Genomic DNA, 26,114 nt, shown 5'->3' on the forward strand with positions numbered 1-26,114 from the left:
CTTTAAAAGTGAGCTCAGTGAGAAGGAGCTTAAGAGGAACAGCAGAGGTTCTGACGGAGAAGCTCACACAGAGTAGTTGGAGGAAATCCCGCATGTTGCTCGGTATTTGCTGTAGAAGCGATTCTCTAGGTCGATTTTGGTCTCTCCGATGAGGTCGTCGGTGCCGACCAAGTCCCAGTCGTACACGGACACGGTCAGCATGGACTCCATGGGGAAGGTTGCTTCGATGTCAAAAGATCTGAGGCAAATATATCAGTGAAGCACTGAAGACAGTGATGAATTGACCCTCTGCACTTACTTGCCAAACACTGGATTTAGCTGTTTGGAAATGTAATTCTCTTTGTCTTTGATTTCGGACTTCCCGAGCTTGATGACCACGTACGGATCAGCTTTTCCGTTGATGTCGGCGGGATGGAGGTCTGTTGCCTGAGAGACTTCTGGTCACACAGTGGAGTAAAGATGGATCGTTCTGAAGGGGAAGGTCACTTACTCGGACCACGTAGATGCGGACCAGGACGTTGATCGGGTCGTTGTGCGGGATGCTCTGGAACATCCCCAAGTTTGGATCGAAGCCCGCCTCCCTGCTGATCTCCTCGGACAGAGGAAGCTTGTACATGCACAGCGAGCCCTGAGAAGACAGGCTCACTCTAATTCCCATCCTGCATCAATTCTCCTAGCGTTCCCAGGTCGGACCTTGAATCTCCCGACGATCCTGTCATCGTCTAGCGCGCGCTCGTCTGTGTCTCCGGCCTTCCCTCTGTAGAGGTTGAAAGTGTGAAGCCAGTCCTCAAAGTTGCCGTACTCTGACTCCAGCTCCTTGTTGTAAACCTGAACAGGTCAAACAGAACTGATACATTTCAACTGTTACATTTGAATTGGGTTTAAAACTTCAAATTGCAACCTACAAGTCCATTCATTGTTTCTTACCTTGTATTCTATACATTCAGAAAAACACAGTACTGGACATATTTCTCCTCAGCCTATCTCGCTTGTAAATAAAACTCACCATCAGCTCGTCCACTTTAGACTTCACTGGTCGTCTCTCCGTCGCTTCCACTACTTGACCTTTCTTCTTATCCTTGCCACCTTTCTTCTCTTTGCTCTTTTCTTTGACCTTGGGGCCTTTTAGGAGAAGGTCATCGGGTTGGATCTCTGACCAGAGGGTGAGGTGGGAGTGAGAGCAGGGGGAGTCATGAGCGAGGACAGAAGGACACACAGCCAGTGTGTGTCTGCATGAAAGTTGTGCTCGCAGAAGGAAAATGCAGTGAACTCTAGAGGGAAACCTCTGACCATGCTGAGGTTTACTAGTAACATTTTTAAAAAATGGGGTTAAAAGTCAACACTGGAAGAGTCAATGGTGTAGAATTAGTTGTTTTCTAAAAGTGAACTGATGATTCAGGCATACTAAGGTTGCTATTTTCAATAGTTGGACTCATAGGGAGAGGATTATTTACTAACTCTATACACTTTAAACAGCCAACTTTCATGTGAACCTCTGCGATCATGCCTTCGCCTGGAATGGCTGGAAATGATCTATGAGACACAGATGGAAGGTGACAGGTACATCGACGCACAGTGCTCATTTAGAATGGCCTTGGAGTGAGAACGTATGGCTCAATCATACATGAATACGCAACCACGGTCATGAATACACAGGAGGATACGTCTCCGAGACAAGCACATGAACATGCATGAGTTCACTACCTGCAGTCTCAGCTGCGATCTCCAGATCCTCCCTCTCCTCCGCCTCGGCCTGAGCCGCCTCCTGAGCTCGGAGGGTCTGAAAACACATTGATTCAGCTCAGGTGAAGAAGCGAGTGCAGACGGGGGGGAGACGACTGTGTTGTCACAGTGAAAGAGAAGCTTTGAAGGACTGGAAATGCAGTGGGCAACAGGCAAACCTCTTTCAGCGTCTCAATAGAAGCAAAGTACTTGGACCACCAGTCCAGCACGCTCTCGTCTGTCTCCTCCTCCTCCTCCACTCCCTTCTTCTTCTTTTTCTTCTTCTTTTTGTCCCGGTCGCCCTCCTCCTCTGTCTGTTGAACAAGGGTTAGTCGTCCATGTTATCGAAGTCAGACCGGTTTGGTGAGATTTCTCCTGCTTACCATGTCAACTTTGACTACAGCGTCAGACGTCTATGGTTTTATCGGGAACAACAGAGGGATGAATACACAAGGATTACACGTTTAAAGGTGCTGAAGGACGGATAGATCAGTAGGAAGGAGCGGGGTTGATGTGAGCTTACAGCGTCCAGCTTTACAACTGTGTCCATTTTTCGGATCAGAGGCTCCGAGTCCATGTTGACGACGACGTCACCTGTGGAGCGAGAGAAGGTGCGAGAGGAGAGGCTGGGTGAGGAGCGAGGCTGCGAGCCGCCGTTAGTGAGGACCATGTAGCCGTTCATGAGCTTAGCTGAAGCAGCAGAAGAGGAAGATGGAAGGTGCGTGGAAGCAGAAGACACCCAGGGGCCGGAGGAAAGAGAGAAAGAAGAAGCTTTCAGCAAAACAGTTGGGGAAAAAAACGGGCAAGTGGAGAAATTAGAAATGTCAGTTGGTGAATCTGAACAGGTGGAATGAGTTTCAACCTTGTAGCATCTTCAGATTAGAGATTAGAAATAAGACTTGTTCACTTTACTTAAAATCTGTGTTAGCATGATACATTAATAGATATTAAAAGACTGAAGGTATGAAACGTTTTCAAAAGTCACATTTCTGTTGTTCCTTTAGAGGGGCTCTGTACCTGCAGTGGCCCAGTGGTTCGACGTCTTGTCTGGAGTGGTGTAGATGAATCTCCTCAGGCAACTGACAGCGTGTGAGCCCACTAGCGTGTAGCGTCCAAACGCTCGACAGTCCACCACCCGGATGTTGAGTGGGGGGTGAAGAAGCTCGTTTTCCGGGAGGTCCTGACCAATACAGAATCGAGGAGGACGAGGTTTCCACCAATTCATCAAGTTGACGTGGGTTCACGTGACACTCACCACCTCAAACCATTTCACCAAGGTACTGAAGTTGGGGTTCTTCTTGTAGTTTTGGATGAGCACAGACTGAACGCCTCGGCCGGCACACTCGATGTCGACACGCGGCCGGTCCACCTGGGCCAGGTTGACCCTCTTCAGGTCTCTGAGGCCCCAAAACAGAACCTGAAACAAGCAAGATAGTACAAACACAAATGTTGAGTCCCACGACTTGACATTAAACGTATTTTTTTTTTGTACTGCTCATTGTCAAGCTAGCCAACACAAATTAGCAACTTCAGTCAGTTGGACAACGCGCCATTTAGGACGGACACATCTGAAATATTTAAACATTGTCCAAGTGTGACTTGATGCTGCGTCATCGTGAATTGGTTTTGCAAATGGTCTTCCAAGACTGAGGCCATGGTTTTTATTGGGAGGCAAGTGGTGAGAAACCTTGGGATTTGGATTTAGAAATGGAATCTTCACTCAAGTGAATCCATCAACCATCCCTTAACTGTGCACAGTCTCAGTGGACGGAATGGAGGTCTTTGGAAGTTTTCAAAGACTAGAATCTCTCCTTGGCTTGGAGACATCTCAGCATCTCTCAGTTGAACAATGTTTCTTTTTGTGTTTTTATTTTTCTTTTCAAACTTCATACACGAAAGACAGGCTAAGTAAAACTTCTTCAGAGTCACGCAAGGACTTCAGCGACCCAGACTTCCAAGTCAGCAGCAACATTCCACCATAAATATTTCAACAAGCACTTGGCTTTTAAGAAACTTAAATACACCTCAGCAGGACTGCAGTTAGTGAGGTGTGAATTCATAATATGGAAGGTGAGCTCTTCACTTGCTGACCAGAGTTCACAAGTACCTCCTGAACTGGCATCTGGGCCCCCAGGCACTCGAGTTCCCTCCTACTGTCCGAGCAGCAGTGTGGAAGTGGAGGCTGCTAAAATATATATTTATATTCATACACCCACTCACATTTCATTGGAAGACAAACAGAAGGTCCCCGGAGGGAGAAATGAATGAAAGTCGCTCTTCATATTCTGGAAGTTTGTTGAGGGGAAACCAGAGTTTCATTTTCCCTCTAACTTGAAATATGTGTGGACAGAAGCTTCTCTTGAATTGAGCTGACTTTGCTCTAGCTTGAAATAACACACGAATAAAGGAAGTCTCACCTCTATGCGGTACCGACTCAGGACGGGCCGGATGCCCATTGGCACTGGCAGAATTGGTCCTCGCTCTGAATCTGTTGGTCCTTCAAGGGGAGGAAGGTCAGCTCTTCCTCCTTGCCCGATCTAATCGGAGGAGAAAAAGAAAAAGTGGCAGAACTACATTCACGTCGAGTCACAGCGGAAGAGTGAAATGATTTACCAACAACTTGAGAGGAAATAGTGGCACAAATGAAATGGAAAGAGAATGAAAGAGCACCTTTATCTGAGGGACAGCAAAGTTATGGACGGCGATCAGAGCTCGCCTGATCTCCTCTGAATCGAAAGGAATCTGAAGGAAGGAGGAACACAAACACAGAAGAATGGACATTCAAGGAAGAATGGTAGCTGAAGATTTAAAGAGAGAGGTTTGCTGTCGTAAACACGAATGAGATGAATACTGCGAATACTGGAATGTTTCTACTGTAAACATGTGGTTGAATACCTGCAGCAGCTCGAAGGCAGCCAGCAGCTCTCCAGCCGTGCTGTTCCCTCTGTAGACCTGGTAGTACTCCAGCTGCGGCGGGAACCTCGGGGGGCCGTAGTGCTCGTCGCACATCTTAATGGTGGGCTTGGCGAAGGTCCGACCAATGAACTCTGCCTTGCCCTGAACAGCACAGTGATCGGAGACAGTCGAGGGACAAAGGGAAGGGAGTTAAAGGAGGGTGTGGTGGATGCTTGTAGCCATGGTCGCTAAAAAAGGTTACAAGTTCAAAAGCGTGTGAGAGGAGGACGAAGGTGCAGTGACCGGGGTTTGTTTCCCAATAGCTCCCAACATAAGTGTCTCTTTGAATTACTCTAAAACTGCAAGACTCTATTGTCATGACTTTTCATACCCTTACTTTAAACTGTTGACATGAGATTTATGCGAGGAGGGATGATTGACAGCAGACACGAGGGATGGACGGAGAAGCAATACACGTTTAGTATTGGAAGTAACCAAAACCGACTAAATTCCTGCATTGACTCCTACCACTGTGTCCTGGTCGTAAATCTCAACCACGATGATGGGCGGATCGTCTCGCAGCTCGCTGGCTTCCCCGAACAGTTCAACATCATCGAAGACCAGCAGTTGGTCCCACGTTGGGCAGAGAGTCTCACTGAGGACCTGTGGCACTCGCAGCGTGTCAGAGAGCATCCCATCCTCTCGAGCATGTCGATGTTGCCGGACTCACCTCGGTGACCTGGCTGTGAGTGGAGAAGAAAACTCTGGCGAACGGATCCGACAGGCCGCTGCTGTCGGCGGCGAACAGGCTGCGGGCCTGGTACATGTGTGCTCTCAGCTGGAAGACCTGCTTCACTGTAACACACACACACTTCGCATCAGCACGGAGAAACTGTGGCCAGCAAAGTGAAAGGAAGACACCTAATGGGGAGACAGACCCTACCGACAGGTGGAAAAGTTTTAAGGATCGAGAGGAAGAATGCGGCGGTTAGGGGAAATTAAACCTGCTACTTTACTATTTAGTACCAGCCACTATGTTGAGCTGTGTTAGCAGAGCTGTCCCAGATGCTCATTCAGAATGAATAGGAAGGATTTTTTGGCACCATCAAGTTAGTTACACCCTCCCTACTGCCGCACATTCCTCTCCTGGACAGCGACCATCCACAACAATGTGCTGGTTAGCAGGCGTTCGGACCACACTCACTGTTGTAGACCAGGCTGACGGGAGGAACCGTTTGCAGACTCGGACTGGACCTGGCTGCTTTTATCTCTTCAAAACCGTTTGGCAGTCCGTTCAGGAAATCTTTCTTCTGCTTGCTGAGCCCGAGCCAAAGGTACAACTCCAGCTTGGCCTGCACCGTCCAACCTGCTGGGCCGAATCCCTTCTTACCAGGCAGCTGAGGAAAAAGATGAGTGCTTGGTGGCAGAAATTATTGAAGCATGGAATGTTGCTTGTTAAACAGATACCTTCAGGAAAACAGCTTTGACCTTGCCACAGTCCTTCCCCATCTCTTCATCCACTACAGAGTAGAGGATATCTTTGGAGGGGATGCGAGCGTAAGCCACGCGCTTATTGTTGGTCATCATCCAGATGAAAATGTCTGGGATACTGTGCTGCGGCTGCATGGAAGAGAACCCAGAAACCCTCTCATTAAAGACCCACCCTTTCAAAGTTCACCAAAGTCTCAGATATTATTGGCTTTCAATGCCTTGACAAATGCACTCTATTAACTGGGAACGTGTCGCTAGCTTCATCTCACAGCTCAATGAACTCAAGAACATTCTCACCTCATCAGCCAGAAATCGAAGCCTCTGCAGGAAGTTCTGCACCAACTTCATTTTGTCCCGGACGGTGTTTTTCTTGACCTGTGTTCGAATCAGCCGGGCTTGTTGACCCATGCTGTCCTGTGGGTCGAGGGCGATTCATTAGCAAGTATTTGGTCGCTAAAAGCTTATTTCCTCATTGAAACGCACTGCAGAGTTGCTGTATTGTCAAACAGCATTTTTTTCCCTGAGAAATGACACTAAATGCTGGTTAATGCAATGAGGATAATGGCGAGAATTCATCAAACAAATGAAAGAATAAATAGACTATCATTTTTTTTATTAGAAGTAAACACAGGTCTTTAAATTCACTTTAGTTTATTGATCTCTAAAGAAACTGTTTAGTGACACAGAAATGAATCGCAGCCAGGCCGATGCCATTTATCACAGCTTTCCTGGCTCGCGCACAAGTCTCTTCCCAGAAACTGAAAAAGCCTCACCAACTCTCGCATGCAGGACTTGAGCCGCTCTCGATCCAGTTTGGTTCTGCCCGCCTGGTTCACGTCTTTGTTTGCCAAAGTCACAAAGCGGCTGAACAGAGAGACGAGTGAGTCAGTGAGTGCAGACCGCCACCAAGCAGCTCATTTCAACCTTCAATGTGTATTCACCCTACATTTATTTTGTCTAAATAATTCAATACTTTCCCTCAAATATCGTAAAGCAATGAGCGGAATTTGACGGCAGGGGGCAGCAGTGTTTTGGGACTCGCTCAACAGAGGGCAACAAATCCTTCAAGAGGTTCCTGGATTCAGATGGTAACATTTTCTCCTTTAAATCTTAAGCTTTTGAGTGATTTTGCTAACAGATAGATCTGGAAATGTGCGGTCATTTTGCATCAAAGTCGACATGGTACTTTTCTGTCTAGTTTGGATTATGCAGTAAAACACTTAACAGAACATACACCGACAGATCGATGCGATTAAAAAAACTGCCGGCGCCTTAAATGGGAAATGGCCAATCGGCACTTTACAGTAATAGGTTTCACAGCCCTTTTCATGTCGCTCTAAAAAGGAGTCGTTCGGTGTTGACCAGCAAACCGCCGTGAGATTGAGACAGATGACGGCGATTATGAAACTTGCCTGCAGCCGACGCTCAGCTCCTCCAGCACACCCCGAAGCCGGCGCTCTGGAAAAGCCTTCTCTGTCTTAATGATCTCCTGGACATCATTCAGACCTTCTTCCTGAGAGAACCAAGCACAATAGACATTTAATCCCAGCCATAAAGAGCAGAGTTATTCATCTACTCTTTAAATATCAACAGCTTTGCGGTCAAGTGTTATGAGTGGGATCACAAACTTGCAATTGCCTGTACGTTATTCATGTAATAACACATGGTTTCCATGACCAACACTTCATCCATAACCAGAATGGACTACTGGTACAAGACACTTAGCGTCATAACCAGGGTGATTTTTCAAACTAAACAATGGAGGACAACAGTGCGTCACAGTTGCACCCAGGGGGAAAGAAACAATCTCTTCACAAGACAAAACACAGGAGGCTAAATTGTCCTCGGCAAGATTTAGCCTCCCACTCGTGCTCAAAGGACAAAAGATCCTCCTGTGGGGAGTTATGAATGGAGTGAGAGAAGAACAAGTCTTCAACATGGAAGACTGCATCGTCCCAGCGGGCAGGTGTGAAGCTGGTCAGGCCAAACCGTCTGAATCTGTGGCTTCAATTACACTTGAGCACATGGGTTATTGGGCGTCTGATTGGAGCCACTTCAGCTTTACGCCCCAATTTATTATTCATTAAGGGTAAATTGGGAAGCCATGTTTGAAAGCTTTGTTGTTTGTTGAATAAGCTTGAGCTAGTTTTCATTTATCGCCTTCATGAAGCTCTGAAAATGTTGGTTTAAGCCTTGCTATCTACACATCTTCTCTTGACCAAGATCACTGTGCCAGACTGGACTAGGAAACTCAAGTTCAATCCTAGAACACCACAGACCAAAATAAGTTCAGAAAACTACCAAGTTTCTTTGTTTATAGTAGTTATTGACAAGGTGTAGTTGATCTAAGATGCTAAACTAGAATGTTCCGATGGAGCTCCTCTCCTAATGCCCTCATGTGACCTCCCAACTCTCACTCCTCAAATGAAAACCACAGCTGTCCTCACCAGCTTGTCGGCGATCTTGTCCATCATGTTGGAGTTGTACAGCCGCCGGCGCTGGTCCTGCCACCAGCTCTTGATGTAGATACACGGCTTCTTCTCAAAGTAGGGAAGATGGAAGTAATTCCTGAGAACATGAAGAGCTTGTCAATTTACTCTAGTACCAACCAAGAGTGTCATTGACCCCTGACCTGTCGGTAATGACCGGCTTCATGATGGGAGTGGTGGAGACGGAGGCCAGGTCTCCGTCCTCTTCCGCCTCATCGTCACTGGAGTTCATGAGTTCGCTCTCCTCCTCTTCGTTTTCACTGTCTTTCTTCCTCTTCTTTGCAGATGTCGGTTTACTCACGCCGTCTATCTGGTTGCCATAGTTCCCTTAAAGACCGCGAGGCATTTTAAACTCTCAAGCTGTGGAGCTATTAGTTCATATTATTGATTCACTTATTCTCCAAAAGCACCTCACCTATTGTTATCTCAAAATAAATGGGTTTGTCTCCGATCTTCCGGTCAATCATGGTGGCCTCGAGGAAGGAGCCGAAGAGGAAGAACTCCTCCATTTTCCCTGTGGCACTCTGAGTCAAAACACATTGCACCTCAGTTATCAGCTCAAGAAGACACACGTTTACATTTGTCTTGTAAATCCGTGCTCGAACGTGTCACTATATACTGCTCCACTTGATACTCTCTTTAGTTACCTACTTAGTAACAGACATCGAGAGGAAATAAATGAGTCACTGATATCTTTAATTAGAATTCTCTCTCAGTAGTAATCGCAGCATCAATGGAAGGGCTGCATGTTTCACTGAGCTCACCGGGGGAACATACAACACTGGAGGTCGGATAACAGATAAATACAGGAGTCGGGTGAGAAACACTTCTTTTCCCTAATGAGCTGTAAACGGCACGCTCTGCCAAAGTGATGGTGAATGTAGCTTCACACCATTTTAAGAGGTCACACCAGAGGTCATTCTCTTGTTTCATCGGACTCATTCAAGCAGGGTATTTGTTTTGCTCGAGACCAGATCTGGCCCACTCGTGGTTTAGGACAAGTGGCTGTTGAGATGATCGTTTATACAGGAAATAAGTCCAAAAAGTAAGAGCTATTACTGTGAAATCTCAAAATATTGTTCAAAGACTTGGACTCGCGTTTAACTTTGAAACATAAACAATAAATCTTGCCGCAATAAACCTTGGCATTGTTCATTTTCGAAGTGAGTCGCAGTCCACGATCAACACTTTGTCATTCCTGAAACTAAACGTATGGAATGTGTTTCACTTATTATTCATTGTTAATCGTGGTGAAGTCCGTTTAATTCAGTGGAGTGAAGATGAGATGCTCCAGTCCACTCACACACAGTAAGTAGCAAAATAAATGGCGCACACATTTCTATCTACGATTGATCTTTCGAGGAGGATCACGGTAAAAAAAAAAAACACTACATTATTGGCAGAAAGGTGAAGCTTGATCGCCCCGGGTAAAGGTCCCAGTTGAGGCGGTGAAGTTTCTCTTACCTCCGAGATGTTTGAGACGGACTCCACCTGCACCTCAGCAGAACTCAAGATCTCTGGAGAAGCTGTGTCCAAGACCTCTACAGCGACGGAGAGCAGTAGCCGCGCCCTGAAGGACACACCCTCGCCAAGTCCGTCGTTCAGGTCCTGGTGTTCGTCCATGAGAGTATACTGACGCGTGGAGCCGTACATGTTCACCCAAGCTGGACCCAGTGTCGGCAGGAACCCTGGGGAGACAACCTGCGCTGCAGTACTCATGGAGAGTGCGCTCCATTTACACCAGGATCCCCACACTCGTTCATTCAGACATCTAATCCATTCTAATGGACTCTGCTGCTAACTTACCTTTGTCGCCATCATTGGATATTTTGCGCAGGTCAATGAAGTGAGTTCCGATTGCCACATCATTGACCTTGTCCGAGTCTCGAATCTGGACCTTCAAGCGTTTGCAGAGGGGCGGGAACAACTCCGTGAACACCACCTGCTCGTTCCAGATCGGCTCGTAGCTGCTTTTCTGAACCGACGTCTTCCCCTAGTGACCAAAAACACACTTTCACTGAAAGTGGGACGACAAATTACAAGCTGGAACTGTTGTTTAAATATTGCATGTTGAGGGAGACAGGCACATACAAGCTTGGAAACACACAGAACTGGAAGAGAATCGTTCAATTCTTCTGGTCCAGTGAAAGCTTGCTTGTGACAAAACTTTGATTGTTCCACAACACAGGCAGTAAATAGACTTCTTAAAGTCTTCTTTTCCCACCTCACTGATGTTTGTCGTGCTCATTGTTCACGACAGCAACATCACACACTTGACTGATGTACAGTAACAAATGCATAAAGGGCTGTTTGGCCTTGGGAAGTACTTCTGCACTTCCGTTGTCTCAACAGTCAAAGCAACCTTCAACTCAGAGCCTGCCAGACAGAGAACGGAGTAGTTACCTTCTGACCAGCAAACTGTACTTGAACATAGGGGTCCACCAGGTCCCTGTTCTCCCCGATAAAGGCCTTCTTCACGTTGGCCATGATGCTAGTGTTCATTTTGGGCAGACCCTCAGCGCGATATATCCGAACATAGAACCTGGCCCACTGCCTCTCAGCAGGGATGCCCTCGGGAAGCAGCAGGTTCCTGGGAAACATGACAAAGTTACTAGATCCTTTAAGGGTGGAAAATATATATCACTCAGTAGACGTTGGAATCACCCCTCTATGTCGTCCTCGTCCGTCTCATTTGCCTTGTGTGGCGTCTTGATGTTGTCACCCTTTCCGACGACAGCAATGTCACACTTAATGTAGCCTTTGCACCCGGCGGTGATGTCATCAGGATCCGACAGCATCGCCCACTTGTGGTAGAATTGATGTTCTGATGAAGTCAAATCTCACTTTAGAGTCATGTTGTTGTTTAAAACAAGACGAACAAGTGACCAACCCTGCTGAGAGTAAACCGTCCCGACGTCCATCTTGAAGGTTCCCACCAAGGTTCCACTCCGAAGCAGGTTTTTCGAGTGGATGACCTGACGGCAGCAACAGAAGTTGATGTTACTGCATGTGGTTGCTATTGAGGAGGAACGTAGCTCAGTGTGCTTACAGACAGCTTGATGATCTTGTCAAACATGACATCAGGAGGGACGTGGAAGTCAAAGACGAAATACTGAAAACAGAAGAATCACACTATTAAGATCAGACTAGTTACATAGGTATTTGCGGACAACTGCAATCTGTTTTTGTTTGGTCCCATAAACAGTGTTTTCACTGACAAACCAACAGTGAGAGATTACATTATCAGTTCATCCACATGACATCATAATGCATTTATAAGGCTAGAACATGGTATGAATGTTCATTATAACGTATGATAACTTATGGCCAGGTTGATGAAGTAAGTAGTAATAAAGACTCGAGAACTCCAAGGCCAAGGCCTTATGATAACTCGAATGCTAACAAAGCTGAGTTGCTAAAGCTAAATATCTTTTTAGGCAGATTAAACCCAATAAATGCTAAAGAAATGAAAAAAAGAGTAAAATAAGTGTGTATGCTTTGAAAATATGACGGCAGAGAATGTGTTGTATAATATCTAGTGATTTCAAATCACACCATTCTAAACTATACATCACAGACTGTGTTCAAAAGAACATCTCAGTAAAGTCAATAGTTGCCAGTCAATAGTTGCCGGGTTTGTTTGTGAGGATCTTCCTATAAGCAGAAACCTATAATCGATGGCTGACAAACTCACGCCAGAACCTGACTGGATGACTGAGCTCAGCGTGATGCACAGCATCCCTCCGAGTACAGATGCGCTTCAGTTAAAGTCATGTGAGGTGAAACGTCTCGGCATCAGAGAGTCAGGAAGAGAGCAGCTCTGATGCCGACCACTTGCTTTCAATGTGAGCGTTAGCATGACCCTTGAGCTCACCTCATTATAGTACGGGCAGTTGGTAGACTCCTTCATTGAGGTGTACTTCTTATCATCCCCAATCTCCACACACACCACCGGGTCCATGTTGAGGCCGATGAGCTGCCGAGCCTCGATGATGGTGATGCTGATCTGGATTCAGATCCAGTGAAAGGCAGTTTAATGAGACTGATGTAAATGCTGGAATAAAAAGTGGAATCGGAGCCTCCTACAACTCCCTGAGAGGGAAACACGCCACATTAAATCAGCTCTTTGGAATAATTGGACTTTCCCTCGTCACGTTTGTGGGATCAACTGAGTCTGAGCTGCGAGTCTCTCCGTCAAAGTACCGTCCCTCTGGTTTAATTAGGACTTGGACGGTGAAAACAAACACCTTCTTATTCAAGCCCTAAATGTGTACCCATCATCTCTCCTGCTGTAAAAATGCACCCTCACTTGCAAAACCAAAACTGTTTCACAGGAGGCGTTTACTGTATGTGTCAGTCACGTAGTTATTCAATATTCAGTATATTCATACTCTCTGTCTCATCTTCTTCTCCCTGTCACCACCTCCATTCGCAGCCGCCTTTGAGCCACTAGCATCATGAGGTACATGAAGGTCGATACAGACCTGATAATCAACCGGTCGCCCAGAAGCTGGCTCCATCTTGATGTCTGGTTTTGACCTGAGGAAAATGGTGATTTAGCTTCTCACAGTGTCTTAAATCATAAAAAAATAGTCAGATAAAAATTGCTGACTCAGAAACAGATTTCAAATCTGAATAAGATACTTGAACGTGAGCTAGTAAAATATACAAACACGGCTACAAGACCAATCGTCCGTGTGCATTAAACAGCGGAACACGTGTATAACCTTTTATTGGAGACGTTGGTGGTGACGGCAGTGACAGAAGCCAAGGAAACGGTGTCGGGCTCCAGCATTCCAGCGAGACGCATCGCCTTCCTGTCCAGGTCCTCCATGTCCAAGACCGCCGGTTCATCTGGTGGATGGTAAATATTGCATGTTATGACCCCAGCAGAGAACACCCTCGTGATAGCGTCTTAAATGTGGCCTTTGGCCTTTTGAAAGCCACAAGAGTGTCAGGCGTTGCAGTGCATTAAGTAGTTTGAGTGGGATTGTGTTACTATGTTGTGAGCTTCGGCTGCCTCGGCCAATCACTGTTGTTTATTTCTTTGTTCATTTGTTACCTCAAAACAGATGTCTTGATCTCAATAAAACTCTGGAAGTGACGTTTTGGTGGTGTTGGTCACGTGACCTGCTGCAGTTAAACCTGGCAGAAAATCGACGTTATGCTTCTTTTCAATAAAACAATCAGATCATTGTAGTAAATTATCTTTCATGCTGGAGTGGTGACAAAATAAGGATTTACCAATGTTTTAAAGGTTTTTTTTCATCCTATAGAACAGAGGTGAGCAGTTAAATTTCATCAGGGGCCAGGTTTTATTTGTGACCGTTGAGAGGGGCAGTCAAACCCAAAATAAATGTCAAGTGATGACGTCATGTGTGATTAAGAAATGACACTTTAAAAATGCACAGAAAACGTTCGTTTGTTTTGTTTTATTTAATTTAAACCACATTCCATTTAAAGATTCTCCATGTGTCTCACACATTTCAAAATCTAGTTTCAATTCTGATGTATTTTAAGGGACGAAAAATACTCAAAATAGCCAATGGAAAAGACGAACAAATACGAAAAATAATCAAACGAGAAAGTTACATCTCAGTTGCATTGCAATGAAGAAAAAAACAATGCACAAAAATGTCAGCGACAATGTCAGTTTTGCAGTTTTACTCTTACTTCTGGTGGGCCACATAAATACAGTCAAAGGGCCGCATTTGGCCCCTGGGCTGCACTTTGCTCAGATCTGCAATAGAATGACTGCTCCACTTTGTGTCGTGTTACCGCCACCAGCTGTGCATTTGAATGCGTTGTTCTTGAGGTAGTATCAATAGATGCGTGTAGGGCAAAGATATCAGGGGAAAAAAATCGGTGGGGATGAAAATGAGAGGCTTAGTCTGTCCAGCGAATCATGTTACAGGCCTGAAACCTTTGCTTTGGTCCAGGGGTTCTTAACCTTTAGAATAGAACTGATTCATTACACTTGATTCGATATGTGATCAATAATAATATTTATCTACTATATTAACCATATTAATCTACTTACACGTAAACAAAGCAAAACCTTGTGAAATGACATGAAACCATGTGTCCATCGCAAAGATATCTGTCATCAAAAAGTCCAACCAGCAGCAGAACCAGGCGCAAGTCATATTCATCAAATTCACTCAAGAAAAAAAAAAAAATGTATACTGCATATTTGCACACTTGGATTCAAACTGTTGAGAAAATTGGAAAAACTGAATAAAATTCTGAATAAAATAAATATAATAAAACTATGCCTAAATATCACAAAATAAATATAGTATATTTTATTCTCAAAGAAGATATAAGTGAAGCCATAAAATGTTCCAATTAATTTTCAAAACTGCAGGTGCTTTCATGAACACTTTTTACTTTCTTCAAGCTGCAGATTTGCAGCTGTGAAGTCAATTCAGTGACACACTAGTGCCACCATATGTGGCTCATGTATTGTACTGAGTGTCTCACGGCTCTCATGGCCCAAAGGTGTGAAAGACAAAAAAAACTTTTAGCGGCCCTCTTGGAGGCACTCGTGGCCCAACCATGGGCCCCGGCTCTAAGGTTAAGAAACACTCCTTTAGACAACATGAGGGTGAAACAGTACTTTGATGGGTGTGGTCAATACTAAACCCAGGTGTATTCCAAGACTGTCACCTTTAAAGTCATACTTTTGCAGTAGAAACAGTCGCAGTTCAATGTATAGCTGTTTCTCAAACTGCTTTAATAATGTTCATAAATAATTCATGAAACCTATAGTGCGTCTTTAATATCAGCTACAAGGTACAAGTTAAAGGAGTTGTACGCAATAAAGGGGAAACAAAAGGCCCGGGCGCTGGGAGCCGTACTGTGAAATCTAATCACCATCCTTTGCTGGTTGTAGAATGAAGAGCTCACACTCATCCCCGCTGCCCTCTGACTGTCTAAACAAAAGACGGACCGGCACATTTCGCATGCCCGGCCAGAGACTCACCTCCTCTCTTGTGATCATCTCTGGAGCTCTTGATCTTGCCGAGCTTCATGGCTGAGAAAACTCCCCTCCCCGCTCTGGAAGAGACAAAAACACAGCGCAGATGTGAAGATAGAAGGGCGAGCAAGCCGATACCATGATTCTGGTTCTGATTCACTGAGCCTCATGTCAACCAACTCGTTCACACCTTCTCAGTAACACTCAAAGCCGCTTCTGAGGACCTGATGAAGGTGGAAAATCTGACTCGCTGGCTTCAGTCTATTTCAGTGGACCTTTAATTCCCCTTGATGGACACATGCATCACCTGCACAGCCGCTCAATCTCAATACAAGAGGATCTGGTGTCTCCACATTGATATGAACTGGATCGCATATCACTTCTATCACAAAGAGCTGGTGATGTCACCCGCATGGCGACAAATGAGAGGCGTTAATAATTGAAAAACAGTGTGAGCGATCAATTTGTTTCCCATGCAAAGATCTGAAATAAAGTTATATCCTGCAACGGGGACGGAAGGGTTTAACGTCCATCTAGGTCCAAGGGAAGTAGGGATCCATGTTGAGCGTCGATATGAAAGTCGTGTGTCAGCATATTTAGGAGGAAAATGCAAAGCAAAGCACAAAAAAATGCAATTACAGTATCAAAATTCGAAGGCTGGCTGAGCTAGAACAACTAATCTGCATGGTTTCCAGCGATAACAGCCACCAAAAACAACAACATGAAGCCAGTGTTCTCCATGCTACAGTAGAATTACACTCACATTTTGGTTATTACTACATTAAATCAGTTCAGAGTTGAAATCAATGTATAAATATTTCAGAAATACATAAAAAGAACTGTGTTTTAGAAAAATAAAGAAGATGAATTTGCAAAAACAGAATTTGTGTTCGGAACTGATTTCAGTGAAACTATAAAAATAACCAAAAAAGAAAAAAAAATGAATAAAAGCACATTAAGTAGTGGAAAATTACTGAAAATTAATTCAAAATAATTACTAAAAAAGTTTGTTTTTTAATGCAAATTCATGCTTTATTCCTTAAAGTTGAAATGTTAACAATACATACCACATTAATGACTCTGCAGGCTCCTTTATATTAAAAAAAAGCAGATCAGAAAATTGACTTTAAATCCAGTGAACAAGTTTCTGTTCCAAAAAAAAAGTCACCTGCGAAGCGCGAGCTGAAGTGATGAGTGGGTGATGCAGAGAGGAGAGAGGGAGGAGGCTGATGATGGGAGAGATGGAGGGGGCCGACCCTGGCAACAGAATGAGTGGCTTATGTTGTGGTTTTTTAATTCTCAAGGAGGTCAGAAGTGGAGTCTGTTTAGTCTCCCAGATATAGTGCAAAGTGAGTTCAAGAGCAGATAAAAGTCCCTCTCACACGAGAGCCAGGCATTATAGCTGCTGATGTTCACACAGGTGGCTACACCTTTGGGAGCATATGAGCAGGAGGGAAAAAAGAGAGCTCTTCTGAAAGCTGAAATGGTGATGTGGAGGTTAGTGCTGCAGCGAGGAGGTCACAGGTTCTATTCCGTCCTGATACATCTCTTGGTTCTCTGGTTGGAGCTCTGATGTTGTTCTTGTGAGGGTGTTGTTTTCCCTCCACTCCAGTTTCCTCCCACAGTAGCAAAACATGCTGAGGGGAAGAACAACAGGAAGAGGCTACACATTGATAAAGATGACATGAAAACTTCTCCAAACAAATTTAGAAAAGTTGAGACAAACTGTCAGCTTCAATAACCTGCCCTGTTGTACTGAACGGGAGAAAGTCACATCAAATACTTTCTTTTGACTGAGTCTTTTGAGTCTGAGCCAGGTTACAAAAAAGGCTCTGACAGCATGTTTGAAGGTGCTTAAACAGCTCATGAGACATTTGACTGATCCGTGTCTGAGGGGGATCTTTCAATGCAGAACTTGCAACACTTTAATTTATGTACAGTCGTCATACATCAGACTGTGTCCATTTTGAAGCTCAAACCAAAAGTAGCGACAGCATATAAAGCAGTTTCACACTCTTCTTTTCCATGAGTGTAACCCACAAACTCACTGGATTTGCTGCCAAGCCATTTTTAAAACATGACAGATAATACATATCACAAGGGACGGCAGCAGGAATCGTCGGCTCCTCGATTCTCCCAATCTAACTGTAACACAAAATGACTTCCATTCTGTGGCACATTTACGCATCACGATTCTCAATGTGGATAAAAGGGGGTGCTAAAATTCTGCAATCAATGTTTAATTTGATTCAATTTTTTAGCATTTTTATAGAATTTCAAACTTAAAATTACCCTTCATTGCAGGAGAGTTGCAGTGAAATGTCCACATATTACATATTACATATATATATATTGCTGTCTTGAGGCCCCTTGAGAAAAGAAACAAAACAAAAAAAAATAAAATAAACAACAAAAAAAGCTTGGGAGTTAGAATTTGTTATTATCATTCAGTGCAAAGAAAATGGAAGGAGAGACATAATAAGGGATACAAATAATTTATACAATGTTTTACAAATTATTTGAAGATCTAAACATAAATTTAATAAATAATAATAACAAAATATATCTTTTTATTCAAAGAAACAAAAAAAACATCCTAAATAAAAAAAGCAAATATAAATAATTATTTTATATGCAGGAAAATTATGTGTATATATCAGGGAACAATGTCATGGATTTGAATGGCAATGGGGGACCAAAAATAATTTCAATAACTGTAAATTAAATATACCAACAGAATTTTAAAATTAAAGTATGATTTAATTATACAATGTTGAACGGGAAAAAAGGTGGAAACAGTAAATAATAACATAAAAATTAATGAAGAGAAGTGTCCTGAGCTCTGCCCAGTTCTGCTTTATCATAAAAAGACAGACAAAGCCTTTTCATCAATCTATTTACATATATATAAAAACATATATATACATTCTGAAAATACGCAAAATTATTTTTTTCCATCATGATTTTCTTCATTAGAAACCTTGCACCTTTTCTATATACATTCCTAAATAATGATATTTGTTCAAGTAATATTCAGCACCCCCCATTTGCCTCCCTTTCATGACCTCAGTAAAAACCCAATAAACTCCAGTGAATGGGGGTGAACTTTCTTACATAACACCAGGGAATAAACTCACAGATCTGTCACTGAGCTGCACAGCCATTCCAGCAAGCTTGGCGCTGAACACGCGCCGCACCGTACTTCTGCTGGGCGATGGTGTGCACATGAATAATAAATGAGAGGCAGAATAAATTGACTTGTTACGTATGTTAATTGTGTGGATGAAAGATGCCAGGCAAGATTGTATTAACAAATCTGCAACTGCACTGGACCAGGAAATGGTTCAATTATTCACATGCAGTTTGAGACCTGCCTCAGCTCTGCTCAATGTGGAGGCAAAACAGATTATTACCTATATTTAATGTGAGGATATTAATAACACACATTACTCTACCACAATCTACCCCAGTGTGTTTATTCACATTTCATTTCTTATGATTAAGTTATTAAATTAAAATGAGATCAATACAAACATAATAAGAGTTCAAAGAAGACAATGCAGACATCTTAATATATATATATATATATATATATATATATATATATATATATATATATATATATATTTTTTTTTTTTTTTTTTTCGTTGAATAATGCAATTTCCGCCACATGACAGGGTGTAAGTATTATTATTATTCGGCTTATTATTATTATTTTAAATGCCTACAAATTTAAATATAAATGAATGTTGAAGTGAGTTGCAGAGGAGGAACATGATGCTCTCATTTCAGCCCATGAAGAAGAGCTATTCACAGCTTCACTGGCTGTGTGCACCCAGACTGGCATGAAATAAACACATATTACTGACAGGTAAAGGACTTTTTAAGACAGAGATAACAGGCCATGTAAAATTTAATTCAGGTCCTCGCAACAGACATTGGATATGCCTGCCCTGCTATGAAGTTCAACTTTAAAACAAGGTGTTGAAATGTATAGAGAGCACCGGAATATAAGCTCCACCAACAAAATTTAAGAAGGAAACTAGATCTTGTTCATACATAAGCCGCAGAGGTTTATAAGTCACCGGTGCAATGTTGCTGTCTGCACTGTAGAAAGGTCAGTGGAGTTTAAAAATGTGTGAGGATCACGTCTAAACTAGTTTAGAAACTGGCGTCCAGCATGGAGACTGACTCATGAAACAAACAGGGCAATGTTCTGAACTTGAATCATGAACTCCTCACATCTTTTATTGACATTTAAAGCGCTCACAATGCACTGTTTTTGCTCGTGCTCTCAGGTAAATACAACACCTATAATTTCATCGCTTTAGCCATAAAAATCAATAATATATGAGCCGCGTTGCTGTAAAAGCCACAGGGTTCAGAGAAGAAAGTCCGTCATCCACGTTAGTTTTAATATCATTATAGCAAAAATCATTGCAGTTTCAAACAAGATGCTTTGATAAAACCATCGAACAAAATCAAACCCATCCTTGCTGGTGTGGTTCAGATTCACTTCACCTTCTCTTCATACACACGGTGGGCCTTCTGAACTTTCTCAGAAAGTCCGGCGGCGTGAAAAGTCCATCAGCGATGAATAATTCATGAATATATACTGTGTACTCTTCACTGCGAGAACAGCTGAACGGCGCTCGAGGGAACAGAACTGTTCTGAACATCACCTTTATGGACCAGCTGCTCATATTTCAGAGCGACTGGGATTTCTTCAACTGGCTGGAAGACAAACTGTCAGCGAACAAAGGCTGCTGGATTAAATCCCTATCAAGACATGTAGCGATCACTATCAGACGTTTCAGCTTACACTGGCTTCCTTCTCAGATAACATGGCCCCCAGTGATGTGTTGTCATACAGCCAGCTCCTCCCTCTTCCTCTCACTATATCATCAGCAAACATCAGTGTCAGCCTCAAACACTACATTTTAATGGCATGAACTGAAATAGAATGACAAGCAACATGATAAAGTATAATCTGTCCAGCGTCCAAAACAAGAAGACTAGAGAGCGTTTTCATATGAAGGCTCCAGCTCTCTGTAATATTAATACAGACTTCAAAAAGCCCTCTTGCATTTTTCACCGTGTTATTGCATCAAGTGACCTGAAAAAGACTTGTGTTCACTGAAGTGACTCCGACTTTGAGACACAAGTAATTATTATTCTTTCCATTGGAAAAAAAAATCTGAAAAAAGGACCATCATTTCACGAAAAGCTGCTTCACGCTGGGGAGGACAGGAAGTGGGATTTATCCCCCGAGACAGGTTGGTAGTTCTTCATCCTCTGTGTCTCACAACAGTACAACAAGAGGGAATTGCTTACACAGACTGGGATGGTGTACTGTAGCTCACCGGAAAAGTAAAACCATCAGCGAAAACAGGGAGAAAACTCTGACAAACAGAGAGCGATAACAGAAGGAGGAAGAGGAGGAGGAGGAGCATGTTCACCGTCTCAGCAGATCTGTTTGAGGCTTTGACTTGTCATTGAAAACTGCAACTCATCCCGAATGACACATTTCTCCACAGCATAAAACTGCAGTTATAATTGTTTGAGTTTAGCAACCAGGCGGAGACACGTGGGCTGTGGAGCCCTGTCTCTAAATCAAGTGTGTCAGCAATGTCCCGATTCACTGAGGCAACGATTTTCCCGTCGCCGGACACGGAGCTTACTCTTGTAAACTGTCAGATCGCAACGGAAAATCTGCTTTACATTCTCCATATTCTTTTTATTGACATCCCTGGGAGCACGAAAGCAATAACGTCGCTGCTCTATGCTGCTGCTGCGATGCAGAATAAGAGTCATTTGGCTAAGTATCAACAGTGAGACGTCTCTGTGGTCGGGGACGGTAAGAATCGAAGGCATGCGAGAACTTATGACTGTCCATTATGACCGCATATACGTTGGTGAACCATGAAGGTTGTGTGACTTAACTCTTCATTAAAGTCACCGATGGTGGGATTAAGCTGCTCCGGTGTTGGTTAGTTCTGGTCTGGAGGGACCCGGCGCCTCTACACGATGGGAGCCGTGTGAGGACTCCATCATGATGCGCCACTCTTTAAGTGTGTGTGTCTTATGTTCCTCTGCATCAGCAGCTGACAAACATGTTAGATCATCTCTCATGTGCTTGCAAGAACAAACATTGTGTCTCTTCAAGTATGAACTCTACTGCCTAATATAGTGTACTATAGTTTTATAATTTGAACTCCCCCCTATTATTTTATGTCTTTTATGAGGCAATGATCCCCAGGATTCTTCCGCTTTAGATTGTCCCTTCTTTTTCAGTGAATGAATGATGTCTTCTCACTGCAGTCGTTCATATCATCACCATTTGTCCTTTCCAATTTAAACATTTTTTTAAATAATTTTATTTCCCAGAGCTAGCTTTTTTCAACATATGCCCTTTTAGGATGTGTTAGATTCTCTCTCACAGAATTCGAGTCTTTGCTCAGTCTTTGTTATCATTGTTGAGAGCTTGGAGCATCTATGTCATTTTTTCTGCATATTTTCAATCACAAAACATGTCAGATTTGTGTCTCTATATTTGTTTGCTCTTCAAGCTTGGATCCATTTTCGGATACATTCAGTTATAAAATGTCGTACTCTCAGAGTGTTTTCAACATGAGTCGAGAGCACACAAATCCGTCCAGTTACATTTTCTCTTCTCTATAGCAGAAAGGCAATCATCATCATATTATTACTCCTCCACTTCGAGTTTATTAGAGCTGTAAAGTTGCGGTCTTTAGTTGGAATGTATCAGAGTGCACAGTATGTTTAACACCATTTTCTTTGAAACTCAATTTAATTTGTCTATGTATTCACTTACATTAAAACATTGGACCTTATATAGTAGCACTAAGCAAAACTCCATTGAATTGTTGCAGTGCATTATGGATATTTTAGGTTGAGAGGTGTGAGGGATGTAAATGCTGTCACGATCCTGGAGACATGCCCGAGTTACATGATCTAACTTGATCAGTTCCGACGGTTAGAGAGATTCTTCCTCATTATCTTGAGATTCTCCCTTTTATTTTCGAGTCTCATCTCCAAGTGCTTCACTCTCTCTTTAGCCTGGCTGTGACTCTCACTCAAGAGTTACTTTTCGGTGACTGTCATCACTTCCAGCTGTTGAAATGAACTTAGATTTGGCTAGAAAGCACATCTTTAGTTCCATTAATGTTGACTCTTTCACCCTGTCTATGCTTAGTGTCAGCGCAGCCAAATTCCTCCGTCTCGCACTCGCAGACAGATTCGGGCCAAAGTCATAAACCGACGTGCTTGTCATCATTAGCCGACATTTGTCTCCGATTACAATCTGTCACGTTTGACAGCAACTGACTCGCCGTGGCCAACTACAGCACACACACATCCTCTGCACTTATTTAACAAAGTAATGAGAGTCAGTTCTTTTATGATCATTGGGAACGCGCAGCAGATTAAGAGTTTACCGACATGGTTCCCTCCACAGACTCTAAATCCGCATCATCTCCACCGAGAGGTTTCATTACGCAAATAACTCATTTGTATTTCAGAGGTTGGAATAAACACAAGAGGAAGTTTTGTTCTGACGCAGAGGAAAAACACATTTTTGCTTGTAGTTTGTCTCATGCTTTCACAGTGCAACCTCAGAGAAGCTGACTTATTTATCTGGCATTACAAAACCTCTCTGAAACCCACTTTGTCGGGGACAGAACTGAATGTCTCACGGGTGTGGCACCACTCATCCGACAACACACTTTGGCAGCAATCGAACCCAGAAATAAGGCAGGGCGACAGGATGATTCGTCTTTATAGTGAAGCGCACCAATAGGACGACCATCAACCTTCAGCATGACGTTTAATTACGACACCATTTTATCCGCTTCAGGCAACTGAAGATTCAAAGAAACTGACAACAATCCTTCAGTATAGTCACACAAAAACCCAGGGGGAGACACAACACACTTCAGAAGAGAAAAATACATGCGCAGCTCTTCTCTCATGAGAATCCAGACACGTAACTTTGAACCTTGGAAGGTGAGAGTCAGGAAACAGTTGGAGACTAGACTTAAATCACAAAAGCCTCAATCAAACAATGCATCCTTTTTTTCATGAAAGCTCAGCACAACAGGCAAATTCAACTCTACTGAAACACCTTTTTTTTTACTGCTAGCGCTGTGCAAGATGTAACCAAATGCTAATCTGTGACATCTAATAAATATCTGAGATAAATCTGACCACATTTAAAATAAAAACCAGTGAGGGATTTCAGCTGGCCGGATTAAAAAGAGCCATTCATAATGCATGTGACAAGCTCTGCCATGATTTGTTTGTTGCACAAAATCATAGTGTTTTGTTTATCTGTGTCCAAGTCGCGCTGCCACGGAGCACCTTGGGAACCAGAGCACAACAGTGCTGTGCGGTTTCACAAGTCACTAGAGGATTATATAATGCCCCAGGGGTGAGAATGTGTTGCTCATACAGCTACGAAAAAACAAACATCCTTCGGTAAAATCAAGATATTCCACTTATTATTGTTTACTTAAGATGGCCTTTACAAGAAATTTATACCAACTGTATCCAAATCTAACATCTACAGATGCTAATGTAGCGCGACGCTGAAGCTTCATGCTAAAGCCTGCACCATTCCATCTACTTCTTTCTTGCTACTACGCCACCTGTTGGCCTGGCATGTGAACTACAACGTGATCAGAAGAAGAAGTTAAGTGACCATTTATGTCAACCATGTCACCTGAGCATGTTTCTTTCCAGAGACCTGAACGCTCCCCTCCCGCAGAGTTGCAGTGCAATCTCTTCACCTTTCGTCCCGTAATGAAACTGTGTTCTGAACCCATGTTGCCTCGATCCTATGATGGTCTCGAGTTCCTCACACCCCCCTGTTACTCATCAAACTGATATAAACTGAGCCGCGTGCCAGCACCGGTCCAGATCAGAAGTGGCAGGTAGTTAAAATCCTTTCTCAACCAACTGCTGTCATGGCAACACAACCTCTTCAGACGACAAGGACAGTCATCAAAAGGACATCCGAATCAGATAATTTTGAGGATAAAGACGTTCCTTTCTCGCAGCTTTGCTCTGAAAACTCTTCTCTCTAAGATGACGTTCGCAACTTTATGTTCTTTATAAAGCAGACCTGAACAGTTGGAATCAACGCAGCGACTCGGGCAGCATCATTAGAACGCACACACTTTTCATCCAGCGCCAACAATAAAGCCTCGCAGACTCAGTGGAAATCAATACCTCCCACTGATGATGGTTTCACATGGTATTCAGCAGAAACAGAAGCAGTCGGCCATGAAGGCTGCGACACTAAGTGAGAGGAAGGTTTGGAACGCGCTGCACAAAACCATATCACGGCCACAAAGGTGCAGGTTCACACGTCTTAGAATCAAGGTATACAAACAGTCAAATTGCACTTATAATAAGCGCTAGAAATCACTTATTAGGATCAAGTTTTTGCACAATGTCAGATGTGAAGAAGAAGAAGAGGCACCGAGCTATTAGGCAACCAAAATCAACTCCCTCCCCTAATGTGTTCACTGGGGTCTGTAACTTTGCCACTTGGAGTGAAAGGTCATTGGTCCGTCATATGTCAAGTAGACTGACAACCCAATTCAGAGTCATCAATTCGCCCAGTTTACGGACCGTGGGAGGAAACCAGAGCACCTGGAGGAAGCCCACAGAGAAGAGGGAGAAGAACATGGAAAGGACATTTCTGTTTCACTCACTTTCTGAAGGTGGGTATCGATCCCTGCAGCGATCGACCCGGCGATGATCCGTGACTGGACAACAAGCTGTCCGTCTCGAACGTGAAGGTTCCGTCGCGGTCGTCAGGAACATCCAGAAACTCCCCGTCGCTCCAGACGCGCACTGAGGCGTCCATCGCCTGGTACCGGATCTCTATGGTCACGCTGGTCTGCAGACGGAAGGGCACAGTGAGGTTATTGAACTGCATCTCGACCTTATTGAACTAAATCTCCTGTAACAATAAACATTTACAGGAAGATTTGGTCACAGAAAGAGAGGTTGGTGTGGCTTCAAGAACTTAAATAACAGACTTTAAATGACCCCACTCCACAGTAAATCAAAAAGAAAGCCCTGTCTTTGGCGGCAGTAGCATTTGTTGGACCACTACTGACCACTGCAGACTGGACACAGCTCCCATATCTTGGTTAGAGCAGATGGACATGGCCCACACCAGACGGTGGTCAGTGGATTTATTGTGACTGGAAGCATATAAATGTAACACTTTACTTAGCAGCACAGAGTTTGAGTGAAACTACTTGTAATATTGATGGATAAAGGCCTTTGTTTTTCAGGCTATTTTGGGTCACACTTTTGATTGGGGAACATACCATCACAAAAATGACTTGGATATTTACTGTCAATAATACGTGTTGTTTACAGTGAACATATGGTGATGATCTCATGAATAAGCAGATTATTTATAGAAAACACCTGTTCTCTAACATAAAGTATATTTTGATTCCTCACGTGCAGAACAACTTATTGTATTTGTGACACAATCT

The 26,114-nt window shown here is 43.4% G+C and overlaps 1 protein-coding gene across 10 annotated transcripts in view; it reads right to left on the reverse strand.

Moving 5' to 3' along the window:
• The window catches only part of otofa (otoferlin a), a 60,787-nt gene that overhangs the window by 8,711 nt on the left and 25,962 nt on the right, over positions 1–26,114 (reverse strand). For 6 of the 10 annotated variants that reach the window (XM_053880716.1, XM_053880715.1, XM_053880719.1 and 3 more), the window contains exons 5-39: positions 25,314–25,501; positions 15,583–15,656; positions 13,325–13,451; positions 13,082–13,136; positions 12,472–12,603; positions 11,647–11,709; positions 11,488–11,572; positions 11,262–11,421; positions 11,001–11,187; positions 10,404–10,590; positions 10,062–10,285; positions 9,013–9,121; positions 8,741–8,924; positions 8,556–8,676; positions 7,521–7,621; positions 6,882–6,972; positions 6,406–6,522; positions 6,085–6,237; positions 5,822–6,014; positions 5,348–5,472; positions 5,146–5,280; positions 4,618–4,779; positions 4,393–4,464; positions 4,140–4,259; positions 2,978–3,139; positions 2,740–2,902; positions 2,246–2,412; positions 2,106–2,135; positions 1,902–2,036; positions 1,705–1,780; positions 1,007–1,152; positions 694–828; positions 491–628; positions 299–426; positions 68–238 (exon numbers count right to left, since the gene is read on the reverse strand). In XM_053880716.1, the coding sequence (XP_053736691.1) occupies positions 68–238; positions 299–426; positions 491–628; positions 694–828; positions 1,007–1,152; positions 1,705–1,780; positions 1,902–2,036; positions 2,106–2,135; positions 2,246–2,412; positions 2,740–2,902; positions 2,978–3,139; positions 4,140–4,259; positions 4,393–4,464; positions 4,618–4,779; positions 5,146–5,280; positions 5,348–5,472; positions 5,822–6,014; positions 6,085–6,237; positions 6,406–6,522; positions 6,882–6,972; positions 7,521–7,621; positions 8,556–8,676; positions 8,741–8,924; positions 9,013–9,121; positions 10,062–10,285; positions 10,404–10,590; positions 11,001–11,187; positions 11,262–11,421; positions 11,488–11,572; positions 11,647–11,709; positions 12,472–12,603; positions 13,082–13,136; positions 13,325–13,451; positions 15,583–15,656; positions 25,314–25,501 (4,616 nt within the window). The remainder of the gene's footprint in view (positions 1–67; positions 239–298; positions 427–490; positions 629–693; positions 829–1,006; positions 1,153–1,704; positions 1,781–1,901; positions 2,037–2,105; positions 2,136–2,245; positions 2,413–2,739; positions 2,903–2,977; positions 3,140–4,139; positions 4,260–4,392; positions 4,465–4,617; positions 4,780–5,145; positions 5,281–5,347; positions 5,473–5,821; positions 6,015–6,084; positions 6,238–6,405; positions 6,523–6,881; positions 6,973–7,520; positions 7,622–8,555; positions 8,677–8,740; positions 8,925–9,012; positions 9,122–10,061; positions 10,286–10,403; positions 10,591–11,000; positions 11,188–11,261; positions 11,422–11,487; positions 11,573–11,646; positions 11,710–12,471; positions 12,604–13,081; positions 13,137–13,324; positions 13,452–15,582; positions 15,657–25,313; positions 25,502–26,114) is intronic. The other 4 variants (XM_053880721.1, XM_053880723.1, XM_053880720.1 and 1 more) reach the window with 2 other exon arrangements.

The sequence above is a fragment of the Synchiropus splendidus genome, chromosome 12 (genome assembly GCF_027744825.2).
Source record: "Synchiropus splendidus isolate RoL2022-P1 chromosome 12, RoL_Sspl_1.0, whole genome shotgun sequence".
Classification (NCBI taxonomy): Eukaryota; Metazoa; Chordata; class Actinopteri; order Syngnathiformes; family Callionymidae; genus Synchiropus; species Synchiropus splendidus.